Source organism: Alternaria conjuncta (assembly GCF_024043145.1).
Source record: "Alternaria conjuncta strain BMP 0040 chromosome Unknown scaffold_5, whole genome shotgun sequence".
NCBI lineage: Eukaryota > Fungi > Ascomycota > Dothideomycetes > Pleosporales > Pleosporaceae > Alternaria > Alternaria conjuncta.
Window position 1 is genome coordinate 1760069 of NW_026250094.1, and position 20033 is coordinate 1780101.

At 48.2% G+C, this 20033-nt stretch overlaps 6 protein-coding genes across 6 annotated transcripts; 3 read left to right on the plus strand and 3 right to left on the minus strand.

Moving 5' to 3' along the window:
* Positions 1 to 4802: 4802 nt before the first annotated feature.
* J4E85_004220 (uncharacterized protein) lies at positions 4803 to 6633 on the minus strand (the record flags this gene model as incomplete). The annotated part of the gene is made up of 3 exons (XM_051468481.1): positions 4803 to 5998; positions 6060 to 6146; positions 6198 to 6633. 3 exons carry the CDS (start codon positions 6631 to 6633, stop codon positions 4803 to 4805), a joined length of 1719 nt encoding a protein of 572 aa, XP_051328073.1.
* Positions 6634 to 10297: 3664 nt separating this feature from the next.
* Positions 10298 to 13305, plus strand: J4E85_004221 (uncharacterized protein; the record flags this gene model as incomplete). The annotated part of the gene is made up of 2 exons (XM_051468482.1): positions 10298 to 10443; positions 10602 to 13305. The coding sequence occupies 2 exons, from the start codon at positions 10298 to 10300 to the stop codon at positions 13303 to 13305; spliced, it is 2850 nt and encodes a 949-aa protein (XP_051328074.1).
* Positions 13306 to 14132: 827 nt separating this feature from the next.
* On the plus strand, positions 14133 to 14900 carry J4E85_004222 (uncharacterized protein; the record flags this gene model as incomplete). Its single annotated transcript, XM_051468483.1, has 1 exon — positions 14133 to 14900. The coding sequence occupies one exon, from the start codon at positions 14133 to 14135 to the stop codon at positions 14898 to 14900; it is 768 nt and encodes a 255-aa protein (XP_051328075.1).
* A 797-nt stretch (positions 14901 to 15697) lies between these two features.
* J4E85_004223 (uncharacterized protein) lies at positions 15698 to 16052 on the minus strand (the record flags this gene model as incomplete). Its single annotated transcript, XM_051468484.1, has 2 exons — positions 15698 to 15955; positions 16005 to 16052. 2 exons carry the CDS (start codon positions 16050 to 16052, stop codon positions 15698 to 15700), a joined length of 306 nt encoding a protein of 101 aa, XP_051328076.1.
* Positions 16053 to 17885: 1833 nt separating this feature from the next.
* On the plus strand, positions 17886 to 18752 carry J4E85_004224 (uncharacterized protein; the record flags this gene model as incomplete). Its single annotated transcript, XM_051468485.1, has 3 exons — positions 17886 to 18092; positions 18245 to 18511; positions 18570 to 18752. 3 exons carry the CDS (start codon positions 17886 to 17888, stop codon positions 18750 to 18752), a joined length of 657 nt encoding a protein of 218 aa, XP_051328077.1.
* Positions 18753 to 19077: 325 nt separating this feature from the next.
* J4E85_004225 (uncharacterized protein) lies at positions 19078 to 19594 on the minus strand (the record flags this gene model as incomplete). Its single annotated transcript, XM_051468486.1, has 2 exons — positions 19078 to 19319; positions 19372 to 19594. The coding sequence occupies 2 exons, from the start codon at positions 19592 to 19594 to the stop codon at positions 19078 to 19080; spliced, it is 465 nt and encodes a 154-aa protein (XP_051328078.1).
* Positions 19595 to 20033: the final 439 nt, after the last annotated feature.

Genomic DNA, 20033 nt, shown 5'->3' on the forward strand with positions numbered 1-20033 from the left:
AAAGTAGAAGTAGTTAAAAACGCTAGACTAGCTTAGTTACTAGATCTTTGCTAGTATGCTTCTTTTTAGTATACTTTTTTTTAGCGCGCTTATCTCTAATAAAAGAATAAAAGTAAGTAAACTAAAATACTTTTAAAGAGCCTTTCTAATATATTCTAAGTTTATCTAGCTTCTAAGCTTTAAAGTAGTAAGTAGTAAAAAGTAGTTAGGTACTTAAAGATAAGAGAGAGAGACTTAAACTATAGAAGTAGTAACTATAACTTTAAGAAAAAATACTAGCCTTTAAGATAAAAAGAAAAGAGGTAGAGATTAAACTACTTTAAAACTCTAAGGCGTAAATAGTCTTTTAAATACTTTTAGAAAGTCTTTTACTAATTACTATTTAGTAGTTATAAGTATTAAAACTTTTATAAAATAGTATAAAATTTAAAAAGTGCCTAACTACTCTTCTTATAATTTTAGTGCACTTCTTAGTAATATTATATAACTTCTTATTTACGCCTTTATTTATAGTATACTATTTTATAAAAGTTTTAATACCTATAACTACTAGTATTAATAAGTAGAAGAAATTAAGCTATCTTAGAACTCTAAGAAGAAAATAGTGTTTAGAGTACTTTTAGAAAGCCTTCTACTAATTAATACCTAGTAGTTATAAGTATTAAAACTCTTACAAAATAGCTAAGTATTATAACTTTCTTATCTTAGATTTTATACTATTTTATAAGAGTTTTAATACTTATAACTACTAGTATTAATTAGTAGAAGAGATTAAACTACTTTAAAACTTTAAGAAGAAGATAGCTTTTAGAATACTTTTAGAAAGCTTTCTACTAATTAATACTTTACTTTTTTAAATTTATTAGCTAAGTAATTAAAGTATAAATACTAGGCTAGTCTTTTATTTTTTTTTAGGTTAAACCTTACTTTATTATCTTTTTTTCTCTCTTATTCTTTCTTCTTTTCTACTACTTACTATAAGTAATAAGCTACTACTCTAGAATATATATATATACTAAAACACTATCTAAAAGCGCTCTAATTATATTTTAGAAAATATACTAAAACTATACTACTTTTTCTTCTTTACTAGAAAGCTTAATAAAGTTTAAAGAAAAAAATAGTAATAGTAAGTATATTATTCTTATTAGAGAGCTCTTTTATTATTACTACTAAAAGAAAAATAGTAAAAAGCTTTATAAAGTAAGTTAGCTTTTATAAAAGTACTATAAATATATTCTAAATACTATTTAAAGAAAGTTCTTAAATTATAACTCTTTTATTACTTATATTAAGAAGTACTATTTATAGTATAAGGTAAAAACTAAAAAGGCTAGCTACTTATTACTTATAGTAGAGGTAGCTACTCTTATCTTTTATAAAAAGATTTTAAGAGTTTATACTACTAGTAGCTAGCTAAAAAAGACTTTTAAAAAAAATATACTATAGAAAAGTATTTTAATTACTCTTCTAATATACTTTTTCTACTTATTTACTTTAATATCTTTACTACTAACCTAAAAGCTTTCTAAAAAGCTTAAACTCTTAAGACTACTTTTTTTAAGAAGTAGTAAGCGTAAAAGAGTAAAAGTTATACTAGTAGTATTTCTACTAAAGTATAAATTAAGTAATTATAGAGTTTAAAAAAGAGTAGTAAGCTAAGCTTCTTTATTATATTAAAGACTATATTTCTTACTTATCTAGCTAAACTATAATACTTATAGAAAAATACTCTTAAAGTAAGGTATTACTAAAGTATATAGTTAGTATAAGAAAAAGAAATTAACTAGTAAGTATACTAAAATACTCTTTAAATACTCTTTTAATACTTTTTAGTATATTTACTTTAAGAAAACTATAAAAATATATATTATTTTAAATTTTAAAGCTTAGAGAGATTTTTTATAAAAAGTAGATATTTTTATTTTATAAAATACTATTAGACTTACTAGAAACTATATATTTAAGGTAACTTCTAGTAGCTAATATTCTTATAGTAATAGCTACTATTAATTCTATTACTAAACCTATCTCTCTTATACTTAAAGTAGTAAACTAAAAAGTATTAGTAAAGTATTTAAAGTATATTTTAGTATTTTTACTTTTACTATTAGTTCTATACTTCTTTATATAAATAGAGTAAAGTATAATATAACTAGTAGTAAGTATAATACTTATTATTTACTTAAAGTTAAACTATAAAGTATAGTTAAAAAGCTTTTAAATAGTATTTAAATAGTATTTTAATCTACTTATCTTTTTTTTATAACTACTAGTTAATTTTAAAATTAGCTTTAACTTCTTAACTATTATAAAAGCTTATTAGTAAGCTAGAGTAGTAGCTTTAGTAGTAGCTTAACACTTAGTAAGAATATAGTTATACTTAATCTAGAGTCTATTATACTATTCTATATATTATTAGAAAGCTTTTTAAAAGTATTATAATAGTATTTTAATACTTATACTTAGTAAAAGTAATAACTCTCTAGTTTAGTCTACTTTTTTTATTTTTTAAAAGTACTACTTTATAAAACTTATAGATATTAAAAAGGTAAGTATAAATAAAATTATAGAACTTTATTTTTTTTTATATATTATTAGAAAGTGTTTAAAAAGTAATATAAAAGTATTTTAATATAACTTACTTTATATAGCACGCTAAACTTTTTATAGTAGTAGATAATCTTACTAAAGTTAACTATAAGCTAGTTTTAGTTATTAAATTTATAGCTAAAGTAACTTAGAAGTAAAGTAGTAAAGGCTAAGTATTACTTATAATTATTTTATATGTTATTAAAAAGCTTTTAAAATATATTAAAATAGCTTTTTAATAGTTTTACTTATAAAGCTATATAGTACTATAGTAGTTAGTTAGTTAGTAAGTAGTAAGTAAGTAAGTAAGTAAGAGGTAAAAGAGTTTAGTTTTAAATTATAATCTAAATATAATTCTATATATACGCGCTAGTATAAAGCGGCCTAGTATCTTAGCTATAGTCTACCTTAGCAAATCCTATAGTTGGGTGACCTGCATCCTCGATCATGTGGTTGTAGGGGACATCGGGTCAGGCTGGAATAGATGACGGAAGGTGTCAGAAATTGCCCTCTCGATGTTCGCCTTGCGTGTGTGACTACGTATACCCTCGATCTGTGACGTTAAGTAACCCACGCGACTGGGTGTCAGGCCATGTGCGCAACGTCGCGCAAGATTTCACGACATCGGTCCTACATTGAACCATGAAAAGAAATCGACATCGTCTCAGGACCATGCTCTCTGCTCCTCTCGTCCATCCATTGAGACCTAGTGTCAGGTACCGACGGCGCGTTCCCTCGAATCAGGCTATATATTCAGACCCTCCCACCGGGCCTTTCGGATTATACCCCCCAACTCTGCCTAAGAAGCGTGGGGGGTTGCATTCCAGATCGTCCAGGTCAGAAGGACCGATGGCGTGCCGTGGCTTTCCTGCTTTGTCGCTGTTGAATCCGCATAGCTGGTATCAACGTTCGTCATTGCGCCGCTGGGGAAAGTGTACCGGTCCCATCGGATGCGGGTTTGGGCCGGACGAACGTAACCGTAACCGCCCTCCCAAGCCGCGACAAAGAGATGTGCGACAACACCCCACGCATGCCGTTTTTTGAACCTGGTACCCTGGGCCGATCTGCCTAACGGCTTGTGTCGCTTTACAGTGGGCTCCGGCAGTGCGATGGATGATAACTCTTTTCAATGTGGATGCTTACTTTACTCGCTTCTGAAAAGATGTTGATGATCATCGCCCGGTTATATGCACATGGACTTTCTGAGTTGTGGCTGCATGCTGCGCGCTCGAGTCATGAATCCCATAGCGACGCCAGGCGATGAGTTCGTTCCAACGAGGTCGCGGAGGAAGCTCGCCAAAGCGTTTGATTGCTGGTAAGCGGATTGGAGGAAGAACGTGCCCGCAGGAATCTAGATGCTGTGGCACGGTTGGTGCTTACGGTTACCGTGTGCACCAGCGCCGCACTATAGCTCCTCACCTTATCACCGAGGCAGATCGTGATCGCCCATTAAGCCATGCGTTCCCTGCGACGTTGCGATGAGAGCTCTGTGAGCGGAGTGGATACCAGCGTGCGTTTCTGTGCCGTGAGGCTACCTGCATATATACGTGTCGTCATCGTACTGAGAAATAAGGGAATGCCGGCCTGCTATCGGACCTATTTCAACAAGTGCTGCAATGCCATGTGTACGAGCATGCCTCGCCCATGCAGGGTTGAGTGCATCGCGATCTGACATGCACCGCCCAAAGCCAAACGCCGCCCGGCTGAACACACGGGCTGTGTGCGAGACAAAACATTGCCAAGAACAAAACTGTGCCCCATGAAAAATCCAATCCGAAGTAAATGCGAAGACATGCAGTGCCGTTTTCCCATACCAATAACACAATACCGTCGGGAGCACACCCAGCCAATGCAACCTAATCGTGAGGCCGTAGTGCGTCGTTGCCGGTCCGAGCCTTGTAAACCGCCCTCCGACGACCCACCAGATATCATGACTCCTTTTTGCGCCCGTAGAAACACCGATTGAATAAGGAACCCTAAATGCCAAGTCTGAACCTCAAAGGTCGTGTTGTACCTCCACATGCCGACGCTGTGGCATCGCCATGAGAGCCGTGCGCAAGGACCCGAGTCCCACGCCGACCAAGCCAACAAGCGACGTGATAACGACTCTCCTATGGTGATGAGCCGAAATTGGTGAGTGAAGATCCCATGCGGAACGTTCACAATCCGAGTGTTGGCAAAGAAAAACTCTTTCGTGCGTCCTGCAGGGCTCACGTAGCGAGAAAGTCCCAGCCCCGGAGTTTTATCAGCCTCTCCCAATCCCAGCTCTCCTTTTGCACCTCTGGGTCGGGGGATGACATCAGCTCCCAAACCTGGTCGACGACTTCTTTCGCGAAGCCGATGTTGCCTAGGCCTGTGCAGGCAATGAGGCCGTTGAACGCCCGGTTGATCTCCACACGCTGCTCTTCCTCGAATGCCGCGCACCCGATCAAGAACAGGGGAAGTAGAACGTTACTTTGGACCCACCCTTCCGCTGGCAGTTCGTTGATGTATCGGATGCCGTCGTCGACGGCGCTCTTGATGAATGGGTGTGGCTTCGAGTCTTTCGTTGTGCGGTAGAGATAGACCCAGGTTGCCTGGCGATAGAGCATCGAGATGGTGTAGCGCGGAGATCCGGGTGGATGGGGGCATACCCATCCGCGGAGGCCGGCGTCGATGGCATGGGCGGCGAGTAATGCCTCGTAGTCCATGACAGGCTCCTCTTTGTCGTCAATGCGACTGCGTATTTTTCGTCGCAGGTTGCTGATCTTGGATATGAAGCCGAAGAGTCCGTCAGAAACACCGATCAATCCCGCGGTCTCCGGGCTGATCTTGAAAGGGAGGTTGAAGTCGTCCATCATGGGAACCTCGGTGCCGTCAAGGGAGGTGATCTGACTGGCGATCCAGTGGTAGTAGAAGAATTCGTCGAACAGGGTCTGGAACTCGGGGTTGGAAGACTTCTGTGTCATGGCGATCTGTTTTGCTGCTATCATGTGCATCCGGTATTCGCCGGAAGTGTTACCATCGCAGATGGAATGCAGAAGATGCAGTAATATCTGAGCAACGTTAGAGTCCTCGTAGACCATTACACCACCTTCACCAGCTTTTTGCCGTTCAATGTCGTGCTTGAGAAGCTGCAAAGCCTTGCCCCGGTGAAAGACCTGCCTGTCCTCGTACTCCTGTAGTGGAGTGACCGAGTACATGTGAGAGGCCGACAGGCACAGCACGGAGTGCATCAGGCCTTCGTGTTGAAGTGCCATGGGCAATAGGATCTTGGTGAAGGGGTTCGACGACTTGTCCCCGTGTAACGTTAGGACAGCACTCGCTCTGCTGGAGAAATGTTGCAAAAGCTGACGGTCAAGATCATTTTCGACTCCTTCCATGAGAGGCGGGAGGTCGAACTTGACATCCGAACTTCGCTTCCGAGCTGTTGGAAGGTTAGCTTGGCCCACTACCAAAAAGCAAACACGCAATGCAAGACCACATACCTTCTGCAGCCCGTTCCTTTCCACTCTTCCAGATTTCGACGGGCTTGTAGCCTTCGCAATGGATGTTGTTCTTCTGACACGACAGGCCTGGACAGCATTAGTACCTGTTCCATGATCACGATGCCAGGGCACAATTACAGAATGGCTTGGTCTCGTCGCACTTCTTCTTCCTTTTCCGACATGTTGTGCACCCCGTCTTCGATCGGGCTTTTGCTTGCTTAGCAAGAGTGGTAGGTGAGCGAGGAGGGTGTATCCTGGGTCGGCCGCGGGCGCGGCGAATCCGTACAGGTTCGGTTGGGGAGATGGGTGTGTCTTCCGGAGACGCCTCTTCCTTGACATCGGCCAACTGAAGTTCCGTCTCTTCCACCTTGGGTACTACTTCGAGGGAACCCGTTCGTACATCTGATCGCTCCTCTGATTGTGATTCCGACGGGCTAAATATGTTCGAATCGAAGTTGGGAGTGGTAAACGGGGAGTCGCTAGCGGACGACATGGAGGGCTGGGGCGATGAGCTTGTGCTCAAGCGGTTGCGAGCGCCTGGCGGCGAAGGGCCGAAGGAAACGGTCGAGATCATTCGAGCCAGAGTTGGGAAGGTTGTTGGACTACTGGTGCGAAGAAGCGCGCATTGGGTGTCCAGTCCGTTCTGCGCGCGAGTGGTAACACGAAAGAGTGATGTTCCTCTAGATGCGTCGGAGCCGAGAACGATTCAATGCAACGAGTGGCAACCAGGGGGTATCTTGTACTTCTGCCGTTCAATGCTAAGCAGAATAGTACAAGTGGTAGAACGACGCGGCAGCTGTTCCAACGAGAGTAGAGCAGAGTGTCGCAGAGGGGTCCAAGCGGTCCGCTCCTGATGCCTCGAGCGATCGCACGGTAGGTTGCGTGAGAGCGGGGGAATGCGTCTTTAGCGAGTCGTGGGCGTCCGCGGAACGTCCAATAGGATCTGGGTGGAACTAACGGCAAAACTGCGTCGTTCCGAGATGAACGGCTGAGCTGAACACAGACCCGGTGCGAGAGCAGGGGTGGGCGAAAGCCAGTTATGTTGGAATTGGAACGGGGTAAGCGGTCGATGTCGATGTCGTACACCCAGGGGGGTTGTAAGTAGCGTGGGCGTGCGGAGAAGCGACAGAAAGTGTGTGAGAGGAGATCTGCTTGAACGAGTGGGATTTGTCGCTAGGTATTAATGTGCAGCCTGGATAGCTTCGAACCGGGTTGCGCAGCAAGGTAAAGGCGAGAGGATATAGTGTGTTCAAGTAGCGTCGCAGCGACGACACCAATTCGCCTCTAATGATGGTAATGGAGGATAATCCTAGAACGAGTCCACTGGTCCCGCTGTAACCATCGCCCTGGGCCGCCGTCGACTTAAAACAGTGAGTAGGCCGACGCTCGATTTGAAGCACCGGGCAGGCGAAGGACAGTGTTGACGACAACCCAAGACGTAGCGAGGGCTGCAGTTGGCTTCGTGAACAGTCGCCGGTGTGAGCGCTAAGTCGTCTGGAGGCTGTAAACCTCGTGGAGCATTGAAACGTGATGTTCCTAGTGTATGTATCGAATGGTGCATGAATCGCTTTCGAGCGGCTTCATATCTTGGTTCGCAGGCCTAGCCACTCCTCAGATCTCGTTGGCTGCACCGTCTTCAGCTCAAGGCGGACAATTCAGGATCAGCAGCAGGTCTTGTGCAAACGCCGTAGGACACCTTTCCCGGCGACGCACTACTTTGATCGCTCAATCGCTGACAATCAGATCCGGTTCGCCATGTATTTGAATTGCTCCATGTGCTATCCACCATCACCACACAAACGCCATCATTTCACGGCCGCGCACGCAAATGGCTAGTCGGTACGCGATACTTGAGGCGCCCCTAGCCGATAATCAGCCCCACGCTAGGATGCCCAGCCCATCGTGCTACATCTCCGCGATGTCTTGTGTGTGTGACCTGACGACACTACTTCTCCACCTTTGCGATCCGGTCGAATCGGACCTTGTCATCTGGTTATAGAGAGTTATTGAGCGCAGCCGGCAAGACGATCTTAACATGCTGACATCCCGACCAGGCCGCATCGAGTGTTTCCAGCATCAAGCCACACCTGGCACGTCAGGGATTGCGAGGCCTGAAGATCATCACAATAATGACAGCAGCGTCTGGTAGGTCCAGCGATTAACGGCCGGCCAAAGTTTGTTTGAGATGTCATAAGCTCGCATACACCCTCCCCGCAATTGGTAAGCCTATCAGCAGGTCGCGATCCGAGCACTGCAATATTTTGTCGTTGGGTTGGGCATTTTTTTCGCGAGCAGTATAGATGTCAATTCTCAAGCAAGGGCTTCCGCTTTTTGGGCTTCGTGCTTTCGAAACCGTGGTGTCGCACGGTGGACTTCCCTGCGTGCTGAGGATCTGGTTACTTTGCGGCCGGAGCGGGACGACGGGCACAAAGGCACGCTCCCAAAGCTGGCTCCAGGGCGGGTTTCCGCAGTACCCTGACTTCGGTCCCAGCCGAAAGCTTTGACGGACTCGAGTGCAGAGCCTGATAACAAGCCGCCTCTCCTTGCGTGACGAGATGGTCAGGCATGCTCTCAAAGACCAAGGTTTTTGCAGTCTTGAATCGCGTCGAAATGTGATTTGGGCAGCATGCTACGGCGTTCTTCGACAACCGCTCGCAAGTGCCTAGACCCACCACCGGCAGATGACCGTGAATCAAGTTGTCGAAGCTCCTCATTTGGCATGATTCGATGAAAAGTATCATGTCTCGGACCCGCCGTCTCATCGCAAGGTGGAGCCTAGTTCCCATTCTCGATCTTACCGTCCCCAATTTGGAATCAGCAGTGGTCTTCTCTGAAGTAAATGCCCGTCTCGACGAGTGCATGACGTAGCACACGACTTATTGCACAGTATTCTGACAACCGACACAGAGATCAGATGAACTTAAGAAAGATGGGTCAGACAATTGTCCCTGCGTGGTGATAGCGGCGCCCCGATGGCTGACCGTTGTTAGCCCGTTTTTGCGTAACGAAAATGACGGACGTATGCAGCCGAAGGGGACAGGCGAATGACTTGCATAAGGACCTTAGCGGCGTGCTTTGGCTGCGGGGTCACTTCCCGTCCCATTCGCCAACACTATTGACGCAGACAACAGGTGCAGACGGCTGCATATGCAGCAAGTGTTGAGCCATGATCAAAACATGTCTGGCCTGGAGTTGGGCGACTCGCAGTAGTAGTATCTAGGGTTCCATGAACGGTTCGTGAAAACTACCGACCATTCCGTTTGACATCTGTCATGACGTCTTGTCCGGTACTTGCGTGGGTACAATATCAGGAGATGATCAGACGTGTTCTTGTCCTGGAGGCCACCCGTGTCTGCTGTACATGAGCCAGGATGAGGTTTGTTGAATGCGCAGTGCGACTCCTGCATGTTTGTGGCGCGGGCTGAGTGCTTTGCATGCCGGTCTCGTTCCGAAGTTCCGCCTTGGATGCTAACGCGACTTCATTTGCAGCCTCATACGAAGATTCCGAGTTGCTACTCACAATTATATCCTGATAGTGTTCGGTGTGCCTCGTAACGCCCTCACAAGACTTCTACCTGGCCGAGACAGTGCATGTTTGCTTACCATAAGGAAACCACGGCTCCCTAGATATCCCAGCGGATGCAGGCGCGGGCGGGTGATCGACTAAATTCGAAAAGTACGGGACTGTTTGTTGCCGCTGTCTGCGAACACGTATGCGGCGGGGCCTGCTTGACTCTTCCAGGGTCGACCTGCAGTACAAGTTGCATACCATAGGCAGGAGCTAATGAACCACACCAAAACAAACCCAGTAGACGGAAACGATGTGGGTGTAGAAATGCTTCTAGCGGCAGGTGCTGCTGCGAGGGTTGGGTGGATGTGTTTCGGGCTTACCTAGGTGATTGACGAGCTCTGCCGCAGCAGGTATTGTGTCGTAGCTCCAAAAACAGCAGCTTGTATCGCCCACTTTGCAAATTGTTATGAGGTAGGCGGTACGTCGCTCGTGGTGCCTTTTCGTGGTACGGACAGCAGGGTGGTAATGTTCACGTGATCTGAAATCAGACGCGCGGATCAATTGGTCCCCGAGCTCCGACGCGCTTAGACGCGTTCGGCCATGTTGTCACTGCTCAAGCATCAACTAACGAGACAACATCACCGCCTCACCATATCAACCAGCGTGCGAACACCATGCGTACAGAGACTTAGAGTCGCCTAAATCACACTGAGTAGCGGCTGCAACTATGTTCAACTTCACGCCCCTACTGGGCGCACAGAGCTCCTCACCCGCGTCGCAGTCGTTGCTGGAGTTCGATGGAGGCATACAAATCTTGATCGATGTTGGCTGGGATGAAGATTTCAGTGTAGAGAAGCTCCAAGAGATAGAGAGGTAGGTCCTTGATCTGGCTGCGAACGCGATGTGGAGCACAGCTGAAGTATGGGCTGTTCATATGTGCTGCACGCGCCTGGGAAACACGGGCAGCGGGTAGCAAAGTCGCTATATAGCAATACACGATACATACACGATGACTAATTCAGATACTGCAGACATGTCCCCACCCTCTCATTCATCCTGCTTACTCACGCGACCACTGCGCATCTCGGAGCCTACGTCCACTGCTGCAAGAACTTCCCTCTGTTCACGCGAATCCCCGTCTACGCGACCAACCCCGTCATATCGCTCGGCCGGACGCTGCTCCAAGACCTGTACGAATCCACGCCGCTCGCCTCGTCCATTATCCCCACCGAAGCTCTCAGCGAGTCCGCATACTCCTTCTCTTCGGCGCTCACGGGTGGAAAGAATCCCAACATTCTTCTCCAGGCGCCTACGTCGCAAGAGATTGCCGATTACTTCGCGCGCATAAATCCGCTTCGATATTCCCAACCGCATCAACCCATCCCTTCGCCGCATTCGCCTCCGCTCAATGGTCTCACCATTACCGCATACAGCGCTGGACACACGTTGGGAGGTTCAATATGGCATATACAGCATGGAATGGAGTCGGTCGTCTATGCCGTCGACTGGAACCAAGCCAGAGAGCATGTCCTCTCCGGAGCTGCTTGGCTCGGAGGGCCTGGCACTGGTGGCTCTGAAGTTCTGGAGCAGTTGCGCCGTCCAACTGCCTTGATCTGCAGCAGCAAAAACACCAGTATGGTCAAGGTGGCTAGATCGCCCAACAAGCGAGACGAGGCCCTCCTCGAGATGATTCAAGACACAGTGGCCAAGGGCGGAACCGTCTTGATCCCCTCAGACTCGAGTGCTCGTATACTGGAACTGGCCTATCTTCTTGAGGAAACATGGGAGCGGGAGGCAACAAACGCGGAAGGGGGCGGTTCACTACAAAGCGCAAAAGTCTATCTTGCGAGTCGAACGGGTGGTGCAACAATGCGATACGTACGCAGTATGTTGGAATGGATGGAGGAGGGCATCGTGAAGGAGTTTGAAGCCAGCGCTGCGGATCAAGATCGGAGGAACAAAAGCGGCAAAGAGGAAGACCGCGCCAGAGTCCCGTTCGACTTCAAACATATCACACTGGTTGAGCGCAAGACCCGCGTAGCTAGGATGCTAGGCGCCAATGGACCGCGAGTGATACTAGCAAGTGATGCGACGCTCGAGTGGGGATTCTCTAAAGATGCTATTCGAAGCCTGGCGGCCGACGAAAAGAACTTGGTCATCCTCACTGAAAGAGCTGGCCAACTGGGCGCTCAGAAGAAGGGTCTCGGCCGATATCTCTGGGAACTGTGGAACCAGCGCAACGCTTCGCCAGGGCAGGACGCTCCTTCTACAACCATAGTCGACGCCGCGGGCGATCAAGCGCCGCTCAATACTATACGGACAGTCGCACTCGAGGGAGACGAGGTTCCGCTTTATCAGCAGTTCCTTGCCGGCCAGAGACAACGGCAAACTACCATGGGCGGTGATAATGCAGCAATGCTCGAAACATCCGCTGATGTTGTCGACGACCGATCATCCACCGAGTCAGAGAGTTCGGAAGGCTCTGGTGATGGATACCGAGGAAAGGCCCTCAACGCGACCGTCGCTCTTCAACATGCACGAAACAAGCTTGGCATGACAGACGCGGAGTTGGGTGTCAACGTACTCTTACGCCGCAAGAACGTCCACGACTATGAAGTGCAAGGAAAGAAAGGAAAAGAGAAGATGTTCCCGTTCCAGGCCAAGAAGCGTCGAGCGGACGACTTTGGTGATCTGATCCGACCCGAAGATTTTGCGCGCGCGGAAGAGGAAGACAACACTGCTGGGGAAGCTCTTCGTGGTGAAGGGACGAAGAAGGAGAATGCTGTTGGCCAGAAGAGGAGGTGGGACGACCTACTGAACAACACCGACACTAACAAGGCCAACGCCAATCAAAAACGACGGAAAGACAAAGAGGCTCGAGAAGGCGAGGACGGAGAATCGGACAGCGAACCAGAAGACGATCCAGACAAAGTGGAAGGTCCTTCGAAAGTCATCATTGAGTCGGAGGCCCTGGAAATTCGGTGTCGCATCGCCTTCGTCGACTTTTCAGGCCTGCACGACCGGCGCACGATCCAGCAGCTTATTCCACTTATCAAGCCTCGCAAGCTCATCTTCGTGGGTGGCGAGGAAGGCGAGACCCTGGAGCTTGCAGAGATCAGTCGCATAGCGCTGAACGCAAACACCGATTCCGCCAATGCCATCGATGTCTTCACACCCACAGTCGGCGTTATGATCGACGCGAGTGTCGATACCAACGCTTGGAGTGTCAAGCTCAGCCGCAGTATGGTGCGCAACCTCCGTTGGCAGAACGTTCGCGGCATGGGTGTCGTCGCCATCACTGGTCGCCTCGCAGCTGCAAGCCTGGAGCCAGAAGTCAAAGAAGAGGCGGATACGCCTGCGAAGAAAAAAGCTCGACTCGACGCCCCTGCCGTCCCCGTCTCTAGTGACAAAAACGACGACACACCCATTCTCGATGTCGTTCCTACGAACATGGCCACCGCTGTCCGATCCGTCGCACAACCTTTCCATGTCGGCGACCTTCGCCTTGCTGATCTGAGGAAGCTCATGAATGCTAATGGCATGCAAGCTGAGTTTAGAGGCGAGGGTGTATTGGTCATCAACGGCACGGTAGCTGTGAGGAAGACGGCTACTGGTCAGATTGAGATAGATGGAGGGGCTTATGGTAATCTGGATCCAAGGAATAATGATGCGGCGACTTTCTCTAGGGTCAGGAGGCAGATATATGAGGGCTTGGCTGTGGTTGCTGGAGGCTGAGCGCTTAGAGGTGCCGTTCAGGCATTGTGTTAGGCATTCGTGGATTACGTTACATTGTTCGCTGCTCACAGACAAAACAGAATTCTACGAATAGATGAAGTATACACTATTCGACTTCTATGAGACTAGTGCTCATGTAGGCAGGTGCACTATGCTAATATGGGTACGTCAAAACCAACGGGTACAATATGAGCGGTCGAATCTAGTAATTTACCTCTACCAGTGTAAGGCAGATGCTAGGCAACATGGTGACCTAACATATTGGGCAAAAATCAGCTAGGTTTCCTTACCGGTCAATAGGCTTTTTCACCGGCGCAAGGCTTTGCGTAGCGTTCCTTGGTATCGCAAATGAATTTGGGTTGCGCATCCGTTTCTATTAGCATGCGTCTTCGTGTGACTTCTGCTCAGCTACAAAAGGTCGCTCTCATTGAACAGTTCGTCGATAACTGTTGTACGTGTTGGTGAGAGGTCATACAGCATGATGTTCGCTCATATTAGCCAATCAGCCGAATGCAACAGTCTACTTGGGGAGGCACGAATGGCTTGCGGTAACACCAGCTCGGTTACTCAGGCTGCATGTGGCGGCTGCCACGTTTAAGGCTGATCGAACTTGCCTTCTGACCTAGTTACTGTCTGCCATTATCGCCACCCCTCTATCGTCGACATCACTCTTCCGTCGTCCGAATGCGTCATCATTAACCAGCTTCCGACTGTAGTTACATGACCGATTGTTGATCGCACGACGCCTCAAACCCCAGCTTCACGTCGAGCTCATTTCGTCGCATACAAAGCTGTCGACTGGCACCGGTCCCTCAATCTCGCTCTTCATGCGCCTCCTGCATTTCGGAAACGGTCATCTCAGCCTGGTTGAGTTCCAGGGCAATGGCACCCCACCTTACGCCATTCTTTCGCATACGTGGGGGTCAGATCTCGACGAGGTCAGCTTGAAGGACATCGCAGATGGAGTTGCTCTGCAAGACATTACAGATAGCACAAGCCGCAGGAAACCGGGATATACTAAAATTGTCTTCTGCGCAGAGCAAGCAGCAAAGGATGGTTTAGAATACTTCTGGGTTGATACCTGCTGCATCGACAAATCAAGCAGCGCGGAGCTCTCAGAAGCAATCAACTCCATGTTTCGCTGGTATCAAGAGGCGGCAAAATGTTATGTCTATATGTCGGACGTATCGATCAAAGACACCAGCTCCTTCCAAGCCAGCCGATGGTTCACTCGCGGATGGACATTACAGGAACTTGTTGCCCCGAAGGTCCTCGGTTTCTACTCGGTCGAGGGCGAGCATATCGGTGATAAATCCTCATGGTTACAGGAGATAGTGAACATAACAAGGATACCGAAGCGCGTCCTTCAGGGTGGTAATCTCTTTGAGACGAGCGTTGAGGAGCGATTATCGTGGGCAGATACGCGTTCAACTAAACGAGAAGAGGACCTCGCGTACTCTCTTTTGGGTATATTCGATGTCCATATGCCGCTCATATACGGTGAGGGCAGAAGGAACGCCTTCTCAAGGCTCCAAGAAGAGATACTCAAGTCTCAAAGCGGTGAGGCACACTCTACAGGACCCCGTCCGTTGTAGACCCAAGCGGTTACCAACTAGCCAAGAAAAGCGCTAACAGCTTCTACAGCAACGGCAATTATGGTGGAATCTAGGCGCATGGGACCAGGTGGGGTTCCCCAGTCGCATAATGCAAACAGTTGCGCACATATAACAGGGCGGACGGGCAATATCAGGGTCGGCGGTCGCGCTGATAATGTCAATACCGGAATTTCTCTCAGAAGATTTGTAAGTGAGATCTTCTTAAACTCAGGCTTTGCTTGAATGTACTCCCACATTTTAGTCGCGAGCGAGCTCTCGAGGTTGACGCCGGCATCATCACTTCAAGTCGAACAGTGCATATCTCTAACGCGTTACTAGGCATCAGACTTACCCTTTTCGACAGGAATCTCCAGAGAAACTGGGTCTGTGGACGTTGGCCTCGATTCTAGTGATATCAACACCGGAGTTAGAATCTGGTGATCAAGTGTCGCCGATGTGGCTGATCCGTTTGAGAAACCCGGATGTATACTATCCATACCGCTGGCGAGACATTTACCGAGTATGTAATATCAGCATACACGTCTTACAGGTCCGAGAACGAGAACTTTCAAAGGAGCTAAAAGGAACAGCATGTTCAACGTGGCCCAGAATGAGACATCGGAAGCGACCAAAGTATCACGCGCAAACCAAACGCTGTATCAGTCGACGTCATGAATAGCGTTCATTACATGAATCCCCGTCACGACAAACAACATTGATATGATATACGACCGCTATGTTTGCCTTTCCAACTTGGCAGGTTGAGAACGCGTCAACGAGCTAGATCGGTAGAGTATCTACTCTTCATCGGTGATACCAGTCGACGACCCCTTGACATGGTCGCCGGTGATATTTCCAGTGTACTCCATTCGCTTCATCCCCGTTTGGTCTTTCCTGACCACGATGCCAGTGTTACCATTGCTAACGCGCTTGTTCGCAGCGATACTCCCAGACTCTCCCACGAACGCATTTCCAACCTTATTTCGTATTCCAGTGGTAATACCATCCACTGTATTGCCTGTCACATTGCCTGTCTTTTTAATGATCTTTGTGTCCTATCGCTATGTTAGCAACTGGTCTAGAGACAACAAATACATTTCTTACAGGCTCGTTAGGCCGCCTTGCGTTACGTTTCTGGTCATCAAGGCCCATGATTTGCAGTATGGTACAACTGCGGATGATTTGATGTTGGCGCTGTCCTGGATAGATGGACAGCGAAGAGGCAGAACATGTTTTGCGCTCGAGATGAGAGCGCGTGATATATACCTATGCCGTCCGGCTCTGTTCTATCAGGCTGAGGGGATCTCAGCTTGCTGCCTTGGAGCGTTCATCCAATGGCAGACCTAGGCTGGTCATTCATATATTTTTTTGCTGCCCAACTGGCCAACGACCAACGACAAGTGATCGGATGTCGTCATGTGTAACCTGTACAGCCTGCACCCCATGAACGCCTACGAGCCGAGTCCTTTGGGGTCCTCCTGAACTAGCCACTTAGGTTGCGCATCATTCGAGGCTGTGCATGCCGAACTGGCCTATCCTCATGGATCCAACAGCCCTGGAGGGACCTTTTCTCTGCTCGGCTAACCCTAGAAAGGTCTGCTGGGGTGGCGCATGAGAGATGCGCCACCCCAGACCTTCAGGAATCGGGACAATCCGCGCTGACACCCGTCGCACACAATGGTCTTTATATACCTATCCCTGGACACATCTGAAGCCAAGATCCCACTCTACATCTAGCCACACATTTTCATCCCACTCCGTCCCATCACCGACCTCGATATCTCGCTACCAGCAGAACCGTATCTGCGCCTGTACGACTTCGCCGCCGCCACCTCTCTTCGTCCAACTCCTCAACTACATCATCGATCGAATCCGCATCGCGGGAAAAGTCTTTCCGTTTACAAAGATTGGTAGACCTTCTGGTCCAGCGGAATGGGCCTATTCAAGAGCGCTTGGGATCGGGACTTCCTGATCACCGTGGTGGCAGTATTCGGCATCGCCAGTATCAGTCTGGCACTAGTTTGGGGCTCTCCCTGTCCTGAGGCCTCTCCTATAACGCAAAACAACAGCACCGGTCCTACAGGTGATATCACAGCGGGTCACGACATCGGCTCTGCTTCCACTGGCATCGACGGGAAGCCGCCGTCGACATGACCGTGCCATTATGGCTGATTGTGACCCTGGAGCTGTGGGCGAGCATGGCCGTGATGGTATGGATGAGCGTGCCTGTATGGCATCCCTCTTCCACCTGCAAACTAGTTCAACTGACTGTGCCTCGGGAGGAAACAACGGCTTGTGTCTGGCGATGTTGTCAATGCGGTGTGAGTACTCCTTCCCTGGCAGGTCGCGACTGGATAGCGAGCTGACATCCTTTTCTACAGTACTGTACCATGTTTCTCCCCGTGCTCCCAATACGGCGATGTACTGGCCGACGGACCAGGCAAACGGAATGGGTTTTACGAGCACGACCGTGGGATTAGTGCCTTACTACGACTGAGTTAGCAGAGGATGCGGATATATACATGTCAGATAATAGATTGGGGTCTTGTGTAACATACTCTTATCTGTTGCCGCCATAGAACTTGATTACGCGCCAGCCTGCGGCTTCTCTTTTTGGTCCTCCTGTGACACGGATGCGCGGCCTGCTATGACGCGCTCTCGCGCGTCCATTCCTTCGAGCAAGCCTGCAAGCGTCGAGACACGCGCATCTATGGTACTGGTTGATGGCGCATCATGATGTCTGTTCTGCGACTTTTGTACGAAGGGTTAGCATTTCCCTAGGTAATGCGTAGGGTTGCGTCTCACTGTCGCACTTGCCTAGATAAGCGCGCCGATGCCCCACATCCTTGCCTCAAATTGAAGGGCAGCAACTGCGCCACAACTGCATAGCGGCCAAGTCTTTGATCTAACGGGTTGCGCAAGTATTTTCTTTCTATGAGTCCTCTCTAAACGACTGCACGAAAATCGCGCTCGACCAGACACACCATGCCGTCCAGTACTGACGAGGCGCAAGCGCTCGGCCATTCAGAGTTTTGGGACCAACGGTACGCAAAGGCCGACGGAACCAAGCCAACACATGAGTGGTTTCGCGCTTTCGAGGACTTAGAGCCGTTCTTCAAGAAGCATTTGTTCGACAAGACAAGGGAAGAGGGGAAGGATGGAAAAATTCTTCACTTGGGCAGCGGCGATAGTGTAGGTTTCCCATCATCATGCTGCGGAACGCCGTGAGCGGCTCAACTCCAACACCCAAGCGATGATAGAATCGCAAAACATTACTTTCTTTTCACTAACAATGCGCCGTTGCTTTTGTGACTAAAGATCTCAAATCACTGACCCGTTCCCAGACCGTCCCATACGATCTCCTAAAGCGAGGCTACACGAACCAGCTCTGTATTGACTTTTCCTCAATAGTCGTCGATCTGATGAAATCGCGGCACTCAAATGAACCTCAAGTAGAGTGGAGAGTTGGTGATGTACGGGATATGAAGGGTATCGATAGCAACTCTGTGGATGTCGCCTTCGACAAAGGCACGCTAGATGCCATGATCTACGGCAGTCCATGGAGTCCACCCGAGGAGGTTATGGAGAACAGCGGAAGGTATCTCAGCGAGGTACGTAGACTGACGAGGCACGAATGTGTAAGCTCCGACACATGCTAATTGCGCAAAGGTCTGGAGGGTATTGAAAGATGACGGTGTCTTTCTCTACATCACATACCGACAGCCTCACTTCATCAAGCCTATCCTGAACCGGGATAACGAGTGGGATCTTGAGATGGAAATCATGGGTGGAGGAGACACTTTCCAATACTTTGGCTTCATCCTCAAGAAGTATACCGCAAGCGCAAAATGAAAATCCAGCCGATGGGACTGCGTTTGGAGATGAGTTGCATCCAAAGGGTCAAGATGAGTCAAGAGTATCAAGAGGCTTGATTCGTTGTAGGTGCGCTTCAAGAGGCGTGGACTGTGTAAAGTTCTCCATTAAATGATATCAAGATTTACGATATCTGCAGGATGAAGACGAAGATTAAATTCCCCGTACCTCATGCAATGGCGGGGTTCGCTAGTCGCACGGGCCATGTCCTCTCTGCTTCTTCTCTTTCCCGACCCTCTTCCCTCTCAGCTGTTCTCCACACGGTGCATCTGGTATCGATCGAACTTTCCTAGTTTGCCACCATCTACACAGACACTGTCTTGCATGAAACCGTCGACTTTCCATCCTTGAACCCTGGCGTGCACACGATCGGTGCGGAACTCTCGAATACTAGCTCGACGCTTCCGTTCTTCGACCCATGAAACTGGATGTTCGCGCTCGCATTCGCCGCATTCATGCCGATTCCAGCGCCGATAATGATGGCTTCCGGAGTCATGTTGAAGCCGCTTCCCAGACCAAAGTCGCTGGATCCAGCCTGGAGTCCGCCTGTATCGCGTGCGTTAGTTAAAACCGGCCGCATAGTAATTGGAATACATACCTCCGTACGATACATCGGCTTGCCAGTTGATGCCGCAGCCTACACCAATGTCGCCGAATGGTGAAAGGTTACCCGCCGCAGCGACATTGCCGGTTCCGCTAGTCGATGTGACATTTTTTGTCAGACTCGTAATCTCGACGCCGTTGGCTCTTCGGTGTTGATGCGGAGTTGCTGATGCGAGCATCTGCATCGCGAGGAACGGTAAGACGAATTGGGCGAACATGATATCGATGACGTTGACGATGCGACGCGGTTTCAGAAGAGGAGGGCCGATGTATATATAGAGGGAGAACTGCCGTTGGGTAAGGCTGCAGATGGTACAAAGTTGTACTTATAGTCGGTGCTTCTCAAGGTTTGATGATCAGGGGCCCGGCGAGACTGTCTTCATCACCATTCAGGCTATTCATTACTTCTGTGCTTCTAGTCGACTTCCATCTGTTCTACAGTACCTCCCGGACGATCCGGTAATTGCAATGGCGAGTAAGAACCGCCATTCGGTCCGCACCCAAGTCTGATAGGGGGCTTACGGTGCGTTAGCAGGAAACCTAAACTCCACGCGACGATGGCAACTCTATTTTGACAGCCGCAAGTATTTTTGTATACAACGTACTGATGCTCTGCTGAACATGGAGAATATGTTTCGCGATGTTGTGGACGGACGC